This window comes from Carcharodon carcharias, chromosome 30 (assembly GCF_017639515.1).
Source record: "Carcharodon carcharias isolate sCarCar2 chromosome 30, sCarCar2.pri, whole genome shotgun sequence".
Taxonomy (NCBI): domain Eukaryota; kingdom Metazoa; phylum Chordata; class Chondrichthyes; order Lamniformes; family Lamnidae; genus Carcharodon; species Carcharodon carcharias.
The window spans coordinates 16,850,485-16,870,133 of record NC_054496.1 but is presented as its reverse complement, the minus strand read 5'-3'; the positions used below and the strand labels follow the sequence as shown (position 1 = coordinate 16,870,133).

Sequence of the window (19,649 nt, the reverse complement as noted above, 5' to 3'; positions counted from 1 at the left end):
CTTTAAGTTCTGGAATCCTATCCGTAAACGTCTCTGCCCATCTATTTCTCTTCACTCCTTTAAAATGCTCTTTAAAACACTTTTGGTCATCTGCCCTAATACCTCTTTCTGAGGATTGTCAACTCATTCTGTTTGGTAATACTCCTGTGAAGCATCTTATGTTATACTCCTGATAGCTGTTTGGTGAAAGAAGAAACCAGAGCCAGTTTTTACTTGGAATAGATTTATTCACAGAATGAAACATTACAGGTATATATCCCCTGACTCCACTCAACTCTTGTGTCAGTAAGCGTCCCTTTATATACACTAAGTATCCATCCAATCAATGCCCTCCACCTGTATGTGCTTAACCTCAATCGATACAATTAAAACATTGGTCCATTTTATTATGTAAAAGTTCTTTAAAAATGCAAGTTGTTGTTTAGCTATCAGAAAGACAAAGGTTAACCTGTAACAACTCTTCAATTGCAGGTTACCCTTCTCCTCTGGGAGGTGCTGAGCACGCCCCAAGTCCAGTACCTGCTAATGGCCCCCCTTCAGCACCCCCTATGTCTTCTGGACCAGGTGGCGTTCCTATGGATGGTGGGGACCCCCAGACCCTGGGGCAGCAAAACCGAGGCCCCTCTCCTTTCAACCAGGGGCAGCTGCATCAGCTGCGAGCACAGATCATGGCATACAAGATGCTGGCAAGAGGTCAGCCCATCCCGGACCACCTACAGCTGGCTGTCCAAGGGAAGAGACCCCCGCCTGGAATGCAGCAGCAGATGTCATCACTACCTCCGCCCTCCACCCCTGGAACTGGACCAGCTCCAGGCCCAGCACCCGGGAACTACAACAGGCCGCTCGGTACCTACCTCTTCACTTAGTTTTCCAGTCGCACTCTTAATTTGCATTGATTGTTAGCGTTGGCAAGCGAGCCAAGCTCCAGTATAATGCAGACATACTCATGCGAGCGACTGCACTGAAAGACAATTGTGCTTCCCTCTTAAGCTCATCAGGGTCTCATCGACCAAGTATTTAATATACCACTATATCTAGATCTGCATGCAAAACATATATCTTTCAAAACCCTTTGGCTATAGATTTCATGCAATACAAAATGATGAGGAGTTGTGATAGAATTAGGAGAAACAGTTTCCATTGGTAGAAGGGTTAGTAGCCAGACGACATGTATTTGAGATAATTGGGATAATAAGCAGGAGGAAGGTGAAGAGAATATTTTTTAAACAGCGAGTTGTTATGATCTGGAATACATTGCCTTCTAGGGTGGGGGGGAAGCAGATTCAGTAACTTTCAAAAGGAAATTAGATAAATAAATAAAGGGGAAAATTGCTAGGGCTGTGGGGAAAGGGCAGGGGAGTGGGACTAGTTGGATAGCTCTTTCAAAGGGCCAGCACAGGCACAATAAACTGAATGGCCACCTCCCATGTTGTGTGTAAGTGAAAGCCTGATAGTCCCCTTTAACACTACAAACATCAAGCAGAATCTCTCAGTGGGGGTATTAAGAAAAACTGAAAGGGTTGATAGAGAGAAACTATTTCCATTGGTTGGTGAGTTTAGGACAGAGGATGTAGCCTAAAGATTGGAGCCAGAGCTCTCAGTAGTCAAGTTAGAGAACTCCTCCACATGCGATGGGCAGTTGCTACTGGGTCAGTTGTCAATTTTATATCTTCAATTCATGGATTTCAGTTAACCAGAGGTATGAAGGGATGGGAGCAAAAGTGAGTATATGGAGTAAGGTCGCAGATCAGCCATGATCTTATTGAATGGTGGAACAGACTTGAGAGGCTAAATGGCCTCTCCCTATTCTTATGGTATTTTCTCTGAGTTTATTTTCAATTGCGCAGGTCTCAGTTGTGCAGGGGATGCTGAGGAGGTCCCAGGTTTCTCTCTGCAGGGGTGAAGGGAGGTACAGATTTGAGGAAGCATCATCACTGAGCAGTTGACATGTTTTGTGTCTTTGTGGTAGCCTGGGACTGGCTGCACCCCCACCCCACACTATCTCAGGATGATGTGTGGTCTGGAAGGGACCAGTAAAGCAAGAACCTGCCAAACATTTTGTTGCCAGGAATTGACCATATGCAGGACCTGCCAAAGTATTGTGTTCACACAAGCTTCCCATTGTTTGTCATTATTTCTGATTCTAAAACCATTCCCTCCTGTGCCAGTTCATCCATTTGACTTTCTCTCCCCTCAACCCTATTTTATAGGTATGGGAGGATCCAACATGATGCCTCCAGGATCTGCTGGAGTCAATCAGGGAATGCAGTGCCAGCCTCCTGGTGGCCCCTCAAAACCTTGGCCAGAAGGTAAGCTTCTTTGGTCTTTAGAGTTATCAGGACACCTGGTTGAATGGCCAAGGACTGTAATGCAGGAGGGCACTGAGGGTAAAAATGAAGACTAGATAAAACAGGAAGTAGCTATGGACTGACCTCAAATTTGTGCTCTAAAAGGTGATAGGTGGAAGGGAAGACTGGGGCACTGTGAGGATTTCTACTACTTCTCAGATCCTGCAAAGGAATAAGTTAGGTCAGGTGCAATAAGTTTGATTTCAATGGAGGGAGGAGGATGGAAGTGTAAAACAGTAGATTTTTGGAGGAACAAGAGTGGGCACTTTGAAAGGGTTGAATTATGCGGGCAGGTTGTATGAACCTAGCTTGTATTCACTTGTGTAGAGAAGATTGAGGGGTGATCTGATCAAAGAGTTTAAAATATTACAAGGATTTGATGGTGTAGATATGCAGAAGTAATTTCTCCTAGAGAAGGAATCAAGAACAAAGTCACACGATCTTAAAATTAGAATGTAGGCCATTCAGGAGAAATCAGAAAGCACTCCTTTCACACTAAGGATGGTGGAAAGCAAAAGGCTGTGGATGCTGGGGGACATTGGAGCTTTCAAGTCTGAGGTTGACAGGTTTTTGTTGGGTAAGGATATCAAGGAATGTGGAGCAAAGGTGAGTAAACAGAGTTGAGGAACAGATCACCCAGGATCTAATTGAATGAAGGAGCAGCCTCAAGGGACTGAATAGCCTCCCCATGTTCCTATGAAAGCACTGACCAAGAGTAGTGTTGCTTTATATTTGATCAGGTAGGTTGGAATAGAAAGAAGGGCCAGACTGGAGGTAAATTTAAAGTAAGCTGTTACAATTTCCAAAGAGCTAATATGAAGGAGTCAGAAGCAGGCTCTGTCTTTCCTTGACAGACGTGCTGTGATGTGGTTTTTTAGCGTTAACCTCCAAACACAAAGTAAGGAGTCACATGACTTTTAAGCTAAGAAGTGTTTCTTAACGACCTTGGTATTGACAGGAAGAACAATCTATGGGGTTTGATTGCTTCCTTTTATTGAGAGTAATGGGCTTAAAATGCTAGTCAACTGTGGGTCTGGCGATAGCCAGGCTTTATGTCTGATAGCGCCTCAGAATGACAATGCTACGTCTTTTTGAAAAGGCAACAAAAGCTGTACGTGAAGTGCTGCCTTTTCAGGACTCTCAAAATAACATTCCAGAGCACTTCACACTCAATGAATTACATTTCAGCTAGGGAACTCTTGTTCTGTAGACAAGAATAGCAGCTAGATCTCACAAACTGAAAGGATCAGTTAATCTGTTTTGGTTAGTTGAGGGAGGAGTATTAGCCAGGAAGAATTCTTTTGATAGGGCCTTGGGAACTTTAATATCCACCTAAACCACCCAGACAGGCAATGTAAAATAGGATTGATGCACACAAGTGGCAATTTTCTTTTGCTATGGAACAGATTTTCTTTTCATCTCCTGTCAATGAAGAACAGGCTGTTATCTGTCCCTGCAGGCAAGATATTTTTTTTAAAGTTCACATCAATTTTCTCATTATGATCAAGGCTCACCCATGGGTTGACTCTTCTGATAACACAGTACTTCCTCAGAATGCTACTGGATCTTTAATCTTCATGAATGTGTCAGCCATGGCTCAGTGAGCAGCTCTCTCGCTGTCGTGGGTTCAAGCCCCACTTCAGAGACTTGAGCATGCAATCCAGGCTGATACTCAGTGCAGTACTGAAGGAGTACTGCACTTTCAGAGGTGCCATCTTTCAGATGATGAGATGTTAAACTGAAGCCCTGCCTGTCCTCTCTGGTGGACAATAAAAATTCCACAGCACTATTTGAGGAAAAGCAAAGATGTTCTCCCTGGCGTTCAATGTTTATCCCTCAACTAACATAATTCAATTTATTGACTGGTCATTATCGCACTGCTGTTTGTGGGAGCTTGCTATGCACAAATTAGCTGCCCATTTCCTACATTAAAACAGTGACTACGCTGCAAAAGTGCTTCATCAGCTGCAAAGCACTTTGTGAGATCCTGAGGTTGTGAAAGGCACTGTAGAAATGCATGTCTTTCATTTTGTTCTGGAATAAAGTTTTAAATCACAAACTTCAAATGCAGACCAAACTCAGCAGATTTGGAGTGGAGCAGGTCTGGGGGACACCCATTTCCTGGCGAGTGCCAACCAGCCTCAGGTGATCTGGCAGAGGTGGGTAGCATGGTTAATACTTTCCTGTAATCCTCACGACCTTTCTCTCTTTCAGGTCCAATGGCCAATGCTACTGCTCCAACCAGTGCCCCCCAGAAACTTGCACCCCCGCAGCCCACTGGTCGACCTTCCCCAGCGCCTCCAGCAGTGCCCCCTGCCGCCTCCCCGGTGATGCCTCCTCAGACTCAGTCACCAGGCCAGCCAGCTCAGCCAGCCCCTATGGTGCAGCACCATCAGAAACAGAACCGGATCACCCCCATTCAGAAACCACGAGGGCTGGACCCAGTTGAGCTTCTCCAAGAACGCGAGTACCGGTAAGGAGAGGTTATTTCAGGACGGAATGCTTGTTTGGAGAGACACTATTCCTGGCCCTGACTTTTTTTGGCACGTTCAGGCATCTAAATATTTCCCCCTGGCATGTTTTAAAATTCTCATCTTTGTTTACAAATCCCTCCATGGCCTTACTCCTCCCTATCTCTGTAATCTTCTTCAGCCTTACAACCCTCTGAGATCTCGGTGCTCATCTAGTTCTAGCCTCTTGAGCACCCAAAATTTAATGACTCCACATTGGCACCTATGCCTTCTGACTGCCTTAGGCCCTAAGCTCCAGAATTCCTTCCTTAAACCACTTTCTGTTTTTCTCTCTCCTCCTTTTAAGACTCCTTAAAACATTTCTCTTTGACTGAACTTTTGGTCACCTCTCCTTATAAGGTTCAGTGTCAAATTTTGTTTGCTAATGCTCCTATGAAGCACCTTGCAACATTTTACTATGTTAAAAGCATTATATAAATAGAAGTTGTTCTTTTTGAGTATGTTAACTGGGTTCCTGGCACTAGGGGTCCTCCTCGAGCCACCAAAATCTCAAATTCTTCTAGTGGCAGAAGTATAATCCTGCCGTAGGTCAGTGAGTGCACTTTACAGGTCCAACAGTTCTGAGGTGACACTATCTGCAATTTTTACACTTTAATGAACCAGATGCAAAACCTCTGCCTTGCATAATGTGCCCTCTCATTAATGAACTGTTTCAAATAATTAGAATTATAATTGCATGTCATGAACACCGTGACCAGTGTTATACTTTATACCTGTGAATTGTGCTGACAAGATCTCAAGATGCTCCTATGTCCTTTAACTATAATATTCAATGTCCATAATTTCACTGTTGATTTTTGGTTTTGTTGGCAGGCTGCAAGCACGCATTTCCCATCGGATCCAAGAGCTGGAAAACCTCCCTGGCTCACTAGCTGGAGACCTTCGCACCAAAGCAACCATTGAACTCAAGGCCCTGCGGCTCCTTAATTTTCAAAGGCAGGTTGGTATCAGGCCACGAAGGCTTTATTTTTCTTCACATCCCTCATTGTACCATAACAGTGGCCTTACTGGCTACAAATTTAAAAAAATAAATGAACACAACTGCATGCAATCTAAATAAAAAGTCCCCTATGTGAGTTCTATTTAGAAGCAGTGCTACCAGCTCCCCATTGTGTTCCCTCCCACACGCACACACACGGCGAAATTTTATGGCCCTTCCCACCAGTGAGATTTTCCTTCCGGCCGAAGTCAGTGGAGTTTTGAACAGCTCGCCGCATTTTACGGCCCTGCCCCTTCCACAAAGGGGCCATAAAATTCTGCCTATAATTTCATTTCTTGCCTCATATAGCTTGTGTTTCTAACCTGCACATGACACATTCTCACTCTCCAACCTTGCTGGCTTTCATTTCCTGGCCTGTGCAGGCTCTGGACCTTCTGGGACACTCCCTTCCTAACCAGCACACACACAGCCTCACATCCCAGCCCCACAGAGCTGCTCTTCCTGGCCAGCTCCATCTGCTGCTGGCTGCTCTTGCCTCCCTATTGCTGGACCAGTTCAGAGTTCCTCATTAGCTCTACAAAAAGCCTCACTGATCAATATAGGAGACATGCACCATAGGAACAGGAGGAGGCCAATTAGCCCCTTGAGCCTGTTCTGCCAGTCACAGATCATGGCAGATCCATGACTTAACTCCTTTACCACCTGTCCTTCTCCCCTCAGACACCCTGAACTTAGCTAACTCCCCTTTTGCCTTTGTCCTTTGGTTAACAGAAATCTAGTAGTACAGATTTAAAATTAATTGATCTATCATTAAAAGCCATTTGCAGAAGAGAGTTCCAAACTTGTACCATCCTTTGCATGTAGAAGTGTTTCCTAACTTCACTCCTGAAAGGCCTGGCTCTAATTTTTAGACTATGTCCCCTAGGCCCAGACTTCCCAACTAGCAGAAATAGTTTCTCCCTGTCTACCCAATCTAATATCTTGAAAACTTATATCAAATCACACTCTCCACAAACTTGACTAGATTAACTTCAGCTTATACCACCTGTCCTTCACCCCCCAGACACTCTGAACTTAGCTCATTCCCCTTTTGCCTTTTCTCCGCTTGTCTGCCTGCACACAGGCATTTTATCGAGAGTTAGGATGACAAAAACTTTAAAAGCACATCTCCCACTGACACACGTCAAATGGAAATGTTGGCATAACCGTGGCATCCAAATACACAGGTCAGTCACCTGCAGTGGGTTGGGTTGTCCCAATCCCCGAAAGCAAAGTCCATTCAGAAGGAAGGATCTGCCGTATATCCACCGTACATCTGACAAACCAGATAAAACATTATCTACCCCATCTCCCCGGTGACATTTACAAACTATAAAAGATCATCAGAAAATGAGGCTCCAAGAACCAAAAACAATTGAACCATTATTTAACCACAACAGATCATAGAAGGAAGCCTTTTGGCTCATCATGCCTGTGTTGGCTCCTTGGTAGAGCTATCTGAGTAACCCCACTCCCCTGCTCTTTCCCCATTACCCTGCAAAATTCCCTCTTCAAGTTTTTATCCAATTCCCTTTTTGAAATTTACTACTGAATCTGCTTTCCATACCTTTTCAGGCACTGTATTCCAGATCATAGCAACTAGCTGCATTTAAATAAAAGTTCCCCTCATTTTCCAGTGTGGACTCGATGGACCAAATCACCACCTCATGTGTCATAATGGCTGAATGATCTTACCTCTGGTTCTTTTGTCAATTATCTTAAATTAGTGTCTTTTAGTTATTGACCTTATTGCCAGTGGAAACAGTTTCTCCTTTTTAAGGGCTTTGATGGAGCAAATGATTTTGAACCGGTCCTTAACGTTCTCTGCTCTAAGGAAAACACTACCAGCTTCTCCAGTCTCCCCACATATCTGAAGTTCTTCATCCCTTGTGCATTTCTAATGAATTCTGTCTCTAACCTTTTTTCTGTAAAACACGCCAGGATTAATCCAGACCATTGTAGTACCTGTCTTCCCAGTTCGCTTCCCCATTTGTATTCTCAGCCCCCACCCCCACCCTCGCTCCACATTTGACCCTCAAACTTCAATGTTCAAAGTTTTGCCTGACTGTGGTTCCACATATGCTGTGTGCACACCCCCCCCACCCACCCCCCAACCCCTTGCTGGGCACTCCCTGTCACCCAACTGTGTCAAAATGCCATCTGTCTATAGTGGGCATCGTGCTGCATTCCAATCCTGTCCTCAGCTGCTGCCCAGACAACTGAAGTTTCCAGTAGGAGTGGAAACCTCGACTGATATTCTCCTCTTTCCTCTGCCCCAGCGTAGGGGTACTGAGGCCAATTATAACCCCTATTGCAGATAAGTATCAGTTGTGGGTCATTTGGTAGCATTCTAGCTTTTGAGCCAAAATGTTCAAGTCCCACTCAAGAGACTTGAGCATATAATCTAGGCTGACATTCCAGTGCTGTACTGAGCGAGTCTTGCACTCAGAGGTGCTGTTTTTTGGATGAAGTGTTAAACTGAGGGCCCAGTTGCCCTTTCAGGTGGAGGTGAAAAAACCCATAGCTTTATCTGGAAGAAGAGCAGGGGTGGCCAATATTTATCTCTCAACCAGAATCACTAAAAAAAAAATCTGGCCATTATCACATTGCTGTTTGTGGGAGCTTGCTGTGTGCAAATTGGCTGCTGAATTTCCTACAATACAGCAGTAACTACATTTCGAAAAGTAATTAATTGGCCGTAAAGCTCTTTGTGATATTTTGAGGTCATAAAAGGTGCCACCAGATAGACTGCAGTGGTTCAAGAAGGCAACTTACCACCATCTTCTCAAGGGAAATTAGGGATGGGCAACAAATGCTGGCTTCCAGTGCTTCCCACATCCCATGAAAGATTTTTTTTAAAAAATGGTGCTAGAGAAGTGCATTTCAGATTGGAATATTTTTCATTTCTTGTTCCTTTTATAAAAGGGTGACATCAATAAGATGCCAGACACAATGAGTTCAGCTCATTGGTTAGATCCTTACAGAAAACTGGGTCTGACCTTTTTGTTATCTTCAATAGGTTGGGATTTTACTCTGAGTTCCCAATGGAGTTTACCAAGTGTCTGATTTCTTTTGGAATGCTTTACCCAAGTATCAAAAATTGGTCTCATGCATTCTATGGCTAGTTGGGAGTGCTAGTTACACTCTCAGAAGTTGCAACCAGGGAGACTTTTACATTTCCTATGACTCTTCTTCATAACTCTGCCTTTCTCTCCACAGATGCTGTCAGGCCTGCTGAGTTTTTCCAGCAATTTTTGTTTTTGTTTCAGATTTCCAGTATCCACAGCATTTTGCTTTTATCTAGACTTTTACATTGGGTCATTATATCAGTTAAAAGCCTAGATAATATTACAAGCCTCGTTCATGAGCAATTGCATTTCAGAATTTAAAATTACGGCAAATTTGCAACAATTCCATTTTAATTTTACAGCACAGGCTGCAAGCAGCTACAATACCTGCATGTTACAACAGGTGTCAACACTGAGCTTGTTGTTGCTGCTGTTCTTAGCAGCACTGCCCACAGGTACTTATGAGTACTGCAGCCATATGCAATCTATTGATTAAAGGTGAATCATGCTTGAGAGGGTATGTTTGACCTGTTAAAATTATGAGCAGTGCACATTTATGGCTTTGGAGCAGTAGGCAATGTCATTATTCACCAGTGCTCTTATCTGTTGACTATTCTGACAAAGCAAACATTAGTGAAGAAAATGTGTTTTCTACTGTTCTTAGAATGTTTCTTGATGTCAGTCTGGTGTGATGCTGGACGTTGTTCCCTGTCAGGCTGCTTGTGATGAGCTGACCTCTCTGTTTTGTCCTCAGCTCCGTCAGGAAGTGGTGGTGTGTATGAGGAGGGACACAGCCCTTGAGACGGCACTGAACGCGAAGGCTTACAAACGCAGCAAGCGGCAGTCACTCCGCGAGGCACGCATCACTGAAAAACTTGAGAAGCAGCAGAAGATTGAGCAAGAACGCAAGCGCAGACAGAAACATCAGGTACAAGTGTCTTGGGAATTAAATATATCACACGTGCACTGTCACAACAGCGACTTGCATTTATATTGCACCTTTAACATAATAAACTGTTGCAAGGCACTGTTATGGCACAGCGGATGGTAAATGCTGAGCTGCTCAAATCCCAGAAGGAAACTTGAAACAGCTGCCACAACTGGTCTTGTAGCTTGTAGTTTTATTTTGTGATCCGTGCCTTGAATTCAGTAGTAATAAGTCTACCAAGTCTTAGAGGTTTTTTACAAAACTAAATTAAACATTTATTAATAAAAGAAATTATTTTAAGCACATACATGGGTCTACAAATGACTACTATGATAAATCCCAGCTCCCCTAATTAATCTGACCTGCAGTTACACCTCCGTTGAGACAACAGTAAAAACAAATAAATTTCAACAGACCCAGGCAAAGCACACAGTACCCTGGACAGTGATATTCACATTGAGTTTTCTTAGCTCCAGTTCCTGTAGACAGCAACTTGATACCTAGAGGCTGGAGGCTTTTCACACTTGCTAGAGCTTAGAGTGCCTTCTGCTTACACATAACCTCAACTCCTTTATACATGTTTCTCCCTTTTCAATGTAAATCCCATTGTTCCAATATGTCTTTGCAACTTTATTTTTTCCATAATATAAATCTTTCATAGCACTCACATTATCAGTAATCTTTGGGAAAAATAAACACACTGTTTGGCTTAGCCTCTTATGACTAGGTGTAACACTTTACCTACTCTGGTTTAGCTAAAAACGCAAATGTTCTTCACGCTTCATATTCTAAAACTTCAGCCATGTTTACATATTTAGCATTTCAAACCTAGCTTCGCTTTTGCTAACTCAAAAGCTCCAGACTTGCTGTCTGCAATTTAATTAAACCCCACCCTACACACACACACACAACCTGAAACAGAGAAACTAATCCAAACCCCACTATTAACCTACCTTTGCAATAAATCACAATAATATTATGAAAATTATTATATTTTCATGACAGGCACTTCACAGGTGCGTTATCAAACAAAATTTGACGCTTAGCCAAATAAGAATATACTGGCACAGGTGACCAAAAGAGATAGGCTTTAAGGAGCAGGTGTAGGGAGAGAATCCCAGTTGGGTCTTGGGAGCTGAAAGCATGGCCAATGGTAAAGTGATGAAAACCGGAGATGCGGAAGAAAGCAGAATTGGTGGAGTTCAGAGATCTTGGAAAGTTGGAGGGCTGGAGGAGATTACAGAGGTAAAGTTCTAGTGCCACTGAGGACTGAGGAACTCAGAGAGCAGCAAGAATAGAAGCCCAGTAGGACTCCAGGGAGATCTGATGAACTCTGGTAAATTAAAGATGTAGCTGGGCCCCTCTTTCGTGTACCCGCAGGAGATTTTCTCATTGATCTCAAATAGAAATTGTTCAAACATCACCTGGCCTCTAATTGTGGTATTGCCTGGAGCATATGACAGGATATGTCCCCACCATAATGCAACATCAGGGTGGCTGACCACAAGGCAGTTTTAAAGCAAGGGAGGTAAAATCTAAAAGGAGACCAGAGCAAGGGATTGGCCAATCTTCAGGCTTGTGTTATTTTTTTCTAAACCCTCCTCAGTCCCACTCACTCTACATTGTTTGTTCTTGCTCCCAGGAATACCTCAACAGCATCCTGCAGCACGCAAAGGACTTCAAGGAGTATCACCGGTCAGTTTCTGGGAAAATGCAGAAACTGACAAAAGCCGTGGCCACGTACCATGCCAACACTGAGCGCGAGCAGAAGAAGGAGAACGAGCGCATTGAAAAGGAGAGGATGAGGAGGCTGATGGTGAGCCATTGCTAGCTCGATCCCCCCCCCGCCCCCAACCGCACACCGTCCCTTGTTTGATGGCTTGATGATGCTCCACAGCCTTCCATTGCCCGGCCCATGCGACCATTCTTCACGTGTGACATTCAGTCCTGTAGGGTGCACCACCTCCGAGCCTGGTCTGCACACGAGCGCATGAGGAATCGGGCGGTGGGGATTTTACCCCAGTGTCCGGTGTGCTTCATCTGGCGAGCATGTGCAGAAAAGACGGTGCACAGAATACACGTGGCATATTTGATCTGGGCAGGGATATCACCTGTGATGGCACACAGATCCCTGCTACCTGCAAGAGCGTCGTGGCATTTTGTTAATATCTCTCTCTCTCTCTCTCCCTCTCTCTTTCTTTCCCTACAGGCAGAAGATGAAGAAGGTTATCGAAAGCTGATTGACCAGAAGAAAGACCGGCGCCTGGCCTACCTGCTGCAGCAAACGGATGAATACGTGGCCAATCTCACAGAGCTCGTCCGACAACACAAGGCAGCGCAGGCTGCAAAAGAGAAAAAGAAGAAAAAGAAGAAGAAGGTTAGTGTTAGCCCAGGTGTGGAATGAGCACCAGCAGGGCTGGGAGGTGATACCTAGGCTCACTGCAGGTCCGAGTCTGAAAAGAAGTGATTTGCTTTTGCCTATCATCCCCTTGCTGCTGTTGGGCATGAAGGTGCCCACTACCAGTAAAATAAGCAGCAGGAATGTGATGCAGACATGTTTATGGAACATAAAGTTATCTCATTCAGAACTAGGTACAGGCCAGTTTGTCTCAAAGTCCTCAAGTTTGATGAAAATATAGTAGCTTGAATATTTAATTCCAAGATGGCCTTGTTTAGAAGATGACTCCCCATTCTTTCAGTAGGGGGTGTATCAAGCAATTTAAATTTCCATTGTATTTTTCCATTCAGTTTTCTCTCTGGTGTTCTCATCCTTCTTTCTATCCACGCCCACATCCTTTCCAGTGGGAGTCACTTGATAGTGATTGGAAGTGCCAACTATAGCTGGTTTTCTCCCACCTCAACCAAGGCCAACTGTAGCACTGAGATACATGCAGCCTCACCTATGCTGCAACTCTTGTCATTCAATCTGCATGACCCAAGCTGCAATTCTTGTGACCTCGTCTTGCAATTCCTGTCACCCCATACTGCGATTCTATTGACCCTGTACTGCAATTCTTGTGGCCTATGCTGCATTGGTTGTGCTGTGTGATTCCTGTTGTTTGTTTCTGATGTGGGATTCCTGTTGTTTGTTTCTGATGTGGGATTCCTGTTTGTTTCTGATATGGGATTCCTGTTGTTTGTTTCTGATATGGGATTCCTGTTGTTTGTTTCTGATATGGGATTCCTGTTGTTTGTTTCTGATATGGGATTCCTATTGTTTGTTTCTGATGTGTGATTTCTGCTTGTTTTATTGTGCTGTATTTCCAGTTGCTTGATTGTGTTGTGTGTTTCTGGTTGCTTGATTGTGCTGTGTATTTCCAGTTGTTTGGTTGTGTTGTGTGTTTCCGGTTATTTGATTGTACTGTGCGATTCTGGTTGTTTGATTGTGCTGTGTGTTTCTGGTTGTTTGATTCTGCTGTGAGGTTCTGGTTGCTTGATTGACCTGCATGTTTCTGGTTGTTTGATTGTGCTGTGTGATTCCAGTTGTTTGATTGTGCTGTGTGTTTCCGGTTATTTGATTGTGATTCCAGTTATTTGATTGTGCTCTGTGATTCTGGTTGTTTGATTGCGCTGTGTGATTCTGGTTGTTTGATTGTGCTGTGTGATTCCAGTTGTTTGATAGTGATTCCAATTGTTTGATCATAATTCAATTTTTTGATAGTGATTCTGGTTATTTGATCACGTTTCTGGTTTCTTGATTGTGCTGTATGAGTCTGGTTGTTTGATTGTGCTGTTTGATTCAAGCTGTTTGATTGTGATTCAGGTTGTTTGATCGTGATTCTGTTTGTTTGACCATAATTCAGTTTTTTGATCATAATTCCGGTTGTTTGATCGTGTTTCCAGTTGTTTGATCGTGATTCTGTTTGTTTGATTGTGTTTCCGGTTGTTTGATTGTGTTTCCGGTTGTTTGATTGTGTTTCCGTTTGTTTGATTTTGTTTCTGGTTGTTTGATTGTGCTGTGTGATTCCGATTGTGTCCTTGTCCCCCCCAACCCCACCCCCTCCATTTCACTTTATAATATTTCTTTCTTCTCCACAGAAGCAGGAAAATGTGGATGGATTGGGTTCTGCCGTTGGTCCTGATGGTGAGGTGAGTGATTGGAGATTTTGGCGCCTAGTGACAATGACACAATACTGGACTAGCAACTGGGAGATCAGAGTTGAAATCCCATTATGGCAAGTTGTAAAATTAAATTTTGTGAATTGATATGTGGACTGGCATAAAATATAAAGCCAACAGCTTCGATATCCTTCAAAAGTGGGAACCTGTCACCCCTACATCTGACTGTAGTCGTACTACCTGTGGTTGACTCGTGGTACCTCTGAAGCAGCCAAGCAAGACCCTCTATTCAGGACAACATCAGCTTGAGAACAGATGGAAAGAACTGAGTGGTGAAAGGAAGTGAGTTGCTCATTATCTGGAATTAAGCACTGAGATATGTTGTCAGGAATTATTTCATCACATAAATGGTGCAAATCTGGAACTTCCACCCTGCTCCCCAAAAACATGCTGTTTAGACAGGGGTTGTCAGTTGAAAATTTCAAAATTGATATTGATAGATACTTGTTAGGCAAGGGTCAAACAGACTTGAGGGGCTGAATGGCCTCCTGCTGTCCAATGAAAGGATAACTTTTAAAATACCCAGACCCACAGCATAAGAAACAAATGGGTGAATTGGCTGATTTGATTGGTGGCCCTGATGAACTTAGGGCAGCAGGAAAGTGATTTATTTATTGAGAAATGTTCTCTACCTTCAGCTATTGGATGAGACCAGCCAGATGAGCGATTTGCCAGTGAAAGTGATTCATGTGGAGAGTGGCCGGATTCTAACTGGTGCTGAGGCACCAAAGGCTGGACAGCTGGACACCTGGTTGGAAATGAATCCCGGGTAAGCATAGCACACTGCATCTTCTCTGGCTGCTGAGGAACTTCACCACTCCGAATGCAAATTACCTCTTTTCCTGCAGCCTTCTTCTTTGGCTTACCATCGCTAATGCTGCTTTCCATCAGCCCTCTGGACCAGGCATGGCCTGGGAGTAGTGTTACTGAGTGACTGAGTAAGCCTGCTGTGATGGGCTAGGAGCATAGAAGCTGGATTCGATCATGGCTGATCATCCACTTCAATGCCTTTTTCCCACATTATTATCCCCATATCCCTTTATGTCATTGGTATTTAGAAATCTCTGCTGTAAACATACTCAATGACCGAACTTCCACAGCTCTCCTGAGTAAAGAATTCCAAAGATTCACAACCATCTCGGTAAAAAAATTCCATCATCTCAGTCCTAAGTGGCTTCCCCTTTACTTTGAAATTGTGTCCCCTGGTTCTAGACTCTCCAGTCAGGGGAAACATCTTACCTGCATCTACCCTGCCTATCGCTTTAAGTGTTTTGTAGGTTTCAATGAGATCACCTCTCATTCTTTGAAATACTAGAGAATACAGGCCCAGTTTCTCCAATTTCTCTTCATAGGACAGTCCCGCCATCCCGGGAACAAGTCTGTTGAGCCTTTGTTGCACTCCCTCCATGGCAATAATATCCTCCCAAAGGTAAGGGGATCAAAACTGAACACAGTATTCCAGATGCTGTCTAATCAAGGTTCTATACGATTGAAGTAAAACTTCGCTACTCCTGTAGTCAAACCCTCTTGCGATAAAGGCTAACATTCCATTAGTCTTCCTAATTGTTTGCTGCACCTGCATGTTAGCTTTCAGGAACTTATTGACGAGGATACCCAGGTCCCTTTGTACAGCTACACTTTCTAATCTCTTACCTTTTAAGAAATAGTCTGCACATTCGTTCCTCTACCAAAGTGGATAACCTCACATTTTTTCACATTTTATTCCATCTGCCATGTATTTGCCTACTCACTAAGTCTGTCCAAATCCTCTTGAAGCTGCTTTACATGTTCCTCACATCACACATTCCCATCTAGCTTTGTATCGTCCGTGAACTTGGAAATATTACATTTGGTCCCCACATCCAAATCGTTGATATATATTGTGAACAGCTGGGGCCCAAGAACTGATCCTTTCGGTACCCCACTAGTCACAGCCTGCCAATGCAAGAATGACCTGTTTACCCCTACTGTTTGTTTTCTGCCTGTTAGCAAATCCTTAATCCACACCAGTATATTACCTCCTATCCCATGTGCTTTAATTTTGCGAACCAGACTCCTATGAGGGACTTTATCAAAAGCCTTCTGAAAAATCCAGATATACTACCTCTACCGACTCCCCTTTATCAATTCTGCTAGTAACGTCCTCACAAACTCCTGACAGGTTCATCAAACATAATTTCCCATTCATAAATCCATGTTGCTATGCCCGAGCAGATCATTATTATCCAAGTGTCCATTAATTGCATCCTTTAGAATACATTCTAGCATTTTCCCTACTATTGATTTTTTTTTTCTCTCTCCCTTCTTAAATAGTGGGGTAACATTTTCTACCATCCAATCTGCAGGAACGATTCTAGAATCTATAGAATTTTGGAAGATGATCACCAATGCATCCACTAACTCTTTAGCTACCTCTTTCAACAAAAGAGGCTGGACTGCTCCTATTAGTGATGCCCTCTGCTCCCAGTATTTGGTCGATCATAGTGCCAAAATCTTTAAAAGGGTGAAAACTTAGCATTTATATGGTGCCTTTCACGGCCTCAGGAAATTGGCTTTACAGCCAACTAAGTACTTTTGAAGTATAACCACTGTTGTAATGTCGGAAACAAAACTGCCAATTTGCACACAGCAAAATCCCACAAACAGCAGATAATGGCTAATCTGCTTTTGTGATGTTAGTCGAGGGATTAAATATTGACCCAATACACTGGGGAGAACTTCCATGCTCTTCCTTGAATTAGAGGCCATAGGATCTTTTGCATCCACCTGGCTAGACGGACAGGGCCTCAATTTAACATCTCATTCAAAAGATGACAACTCTGACAGTGCAGCTCTCCCTCAGTACTGCACCAAGTGTCAGCCTAGATTTTTGTGCTGAAGTCTCTGGAACGGGACTTGAACCCACAACCGTGTGACTCTGAGACAAGACTCCTACCACTGAGCCATAGCTGAGACCAGATTTCCATGGGGAAATGCCAGGTTCACTTGCATGGATGAGAAATCCAGACCTACAAATCCTTTAGATTCCTGAGATGCTTCTGGAATAACTCGGGAAACTCCGTGGGTTAAAGAGCAGCACTTGATGTGGTACTGAGGCATGGAAACCCACAAGTGGCAGGCTCAAACCCGGATCTGTGTCATGTTAGCCAATCTCGGTTCAATGGAGTCCTCCAGTTAGATTCACCGTCCCTGGATTAAGGAGAGAAAATTCGGCTAGGGTTTCTCCCACCTCAGTGCTTGTGTGGAACAAAACCAGGATTGGAAGGAGCGGGAGCGAGGTGGCCCACAAATCCCCCATCTCTATCACCTCCCCCAAACATGGGAAACATGGGATGCTCACTGGCTTGATTCCCCCCCTGCCAGTTCTCTATCTAATGCTTTTGTCATTTCTACTGAGCAGGTACGAGGTGGCTCCACGCTCCGACAGTGAAGACAGCGGCTCTGAGGAAGAGGAAGAGGTGAGAGCAAAAAAGAAAGGAAGCACAACCTGTCTACTGAGCAAATGGACCACAGGGAACATTATAACGGGAGTCATTCTCAGTCGCCCAGCCCAGATTATTCTTCCAGTTCTTTTACATTTTCATTACTTATTTTAAGAACCACAGATGATATTAAGCTGCGTAGTGCTAAAGGCAATAATCATAATCTCACTGGGCCTCACTTCCTGGTATTGACACAGTTGCTTTATCCCTTTTGTCTGGGCAACATTTTAAAGTCTCCACCACAGTTTTACACCTTATGTCTTTAAAATGAACCAGCAGACAAAATGGGGAGGGCTGTTTGGGAAAGTTGCCAGCTGGAGCCGGGCGACTGCAAACTGTTGATTTTTTTTTTGGATGCAGTGCTTTTTATTTTTTTTTCATGAACTGTCTTTAAAATCACGTCAGGATACGACAGACTGGAGGCTGCTAATCATGTCGGAGGACAGGTCTCGTTCGGGACTGCTGGTAAGCATATTAGAACAAGCGTAAGGGTTGCGTGAGTTTTCACATTGCTTGTGAACGAACTGGCTAATTCTGCCCTGGAATGGGAGGGGTGGTGACCCCAACCCTTTTGCTCCAATCCTGAGGGCAGTGACTCTCGCTGGGTACAGTTTCCTCACTCACCAAGCACCCTCTGATACCTTAACCAAAATGGCTATTCTACAGGGTGGTGGGGGAGCGAGAAATACAGAGTCAGTACCATTTCTGACATCCTCCGCATATCTAATAGTCTGCGCAGCTTTTAAACTTAAAATGGCCTAATGTGTCCCCATCCGGTGTCCATGCTTGCTCTCCGAAAGGAGTACAGGCTGATTATTTTCCCCCCATCTCTAATCCAGGGCCACTGAGGTGGATTGCACTGCTCGATCACTGAAATAAGCTATCTGAGACCTGTAACTTGAACCTCAGACCTCCTGGCCTATATGGCAGGATTCTACGTATGGCATTGAGCTACCAGCGGAGTTGGAAAAGTTGAGTGCTTTAACTGGATTTGTCCCCTGATCCAACATGATCCACCCCAAACAATTAATGGCTCAAATTGGACAACATTATTCTCAACAGAAATTTGTTTCTCTTCCTCACTAATAACTCACCTTTTGACTTGCTTAAGCATCCGTAAGCTATTGGTACAGTGACAGTTAAAAGTGTGAAGTCATGGGGTGAAGGACTGAACTCCCCCCACCTCCCAAGTCTGTGCTACTCAGGTAGTGAGAAACCCCATTCGTGTCCTTTAGCCACACTTGTGTGTGTCCTCTAGTAACATCCGGCAGCAATGCCCGAGGAGACCCAGAAGCAAGTTGCCTAACCACTTGGTCACAAGTAGGTGAAAGGGAAGAGGGCAGATCGGAAGGCAATGCAACACGTTGAAAAACTTGTATCTTTCAATCCATGTGTCTTTTATTATAAACTCATCAAGAATCTTTGAATATACTCACATTTGTATTATTGAGCGTGCCAGCACCGACCCTACAGACTTAAGCTGAACTTGGCGGGGGTGGGATGGAGGGGAGATGGATGGCACAGTGGGATAGGCCCTGACCTTTCATCTCTGGGACCTGGGTGCAACCATACACCAGACTGCTGGGATGAGAGCGTGCTGCCTGCTAGAGTCCCTGTGGGTATCGGTGGTGAAACTAGTAAAACTAGACAGCGGATGTGGGAAATTAAAATGTCTGGCACAGTAATAGGGATGTTCACCAGACTTGGGATTGAGGCAGAGGAGGAGGAGCTCACACCTATACCTGTTGGCGTTCGGAATAAGAAGATTTCAGTTGCCCAGCACTTGCCTCTCTCCACTTGATGTTTCTTTAAAAACGGCACCTGGTGAATCCTGTGCTATTTTAGAGTGAATTGCTCTACATGAGGAGCCCACCTGTTCTGTCCACATCTCCCCTTCTCCCCTCCCCTGCATTTTCTCTCATTGCAATCTGCACACTCCCTGCTTGCCCTTTGTAGGTTAATGCTGCTCACACCCAGTTGACCTACTGAAGATGCCAGTTTTGAATTCACTTCCCCTTCCACCACTTCCTAATCCCTCACTTCAAATGGTCCCTTTTTATAAATGATATGGAGATATATCAACAACAGAGGAGGTGATAGGTTGGGCAGGCAAATGAAGTAATGAGCTACCCCTGCCTGAAATGTATTGATATCTATCTATTCGTAAAGTCAGTAGCCTCGATGTCAGAATTAA

At 44.1% G+C, this 19,649-nt stretch overlaps 1 protein-coding gene across 3 annotated transcripts in view; it reads left to right on the top strand.

Annotated features, from left to right (window-relative positions):
* Positions 1–19,649, top strand: part of smarca4a (SWI/SNF related, matrix associated, actin dependent regulator of chromatin, subfamily a, member 4a) — a 120,356-nt gene that overhangs the window by 49,313 nt on the left and 51,394 nt on the right. For all 3 annotated transcript variants that reach the window (XM_041177107.1, XM_041177108.1, XM_041177106.1), the window contains exons 4-14: positions 472–846; positions 2,211–2,309; positions 4,563–4,821; positions 5,693–5,819; positions 9,681–9,854; positions 11,497–11,670; positions 12,064–12,231; positions 13,893–13,943; positions 14,612–14,742; positions 17,374–17,431; positions 17,861–17,920. In XM_041177107.1, the coding sequence (XP_041033041.1) occupies positions 472–846; positions 2,211–2,309; positions 4,563–4,821; positions 5,693–5,819; positions 9,681–9,854; positions 11,497–11,670; positions 12,064–12,231; positions 13,893–13,943; positions 14,612–14,742; positions 17,374–17,431; positions 17,861–17,920 (1,676 nt within the window). The remainder of the gene's footprint in view (positions 1–471; positions 847–2,210; positions 2,310–4,562; positions 4,822–5,692; positions 5,820–9,680; positions 9,855–11,496; positions 11,671–12,063; positions 12,232–13,892; positions 13,944–14,611; positions 14,743–17,373; positions 17,432–17,860; positions 17,921–19,649) is intronic.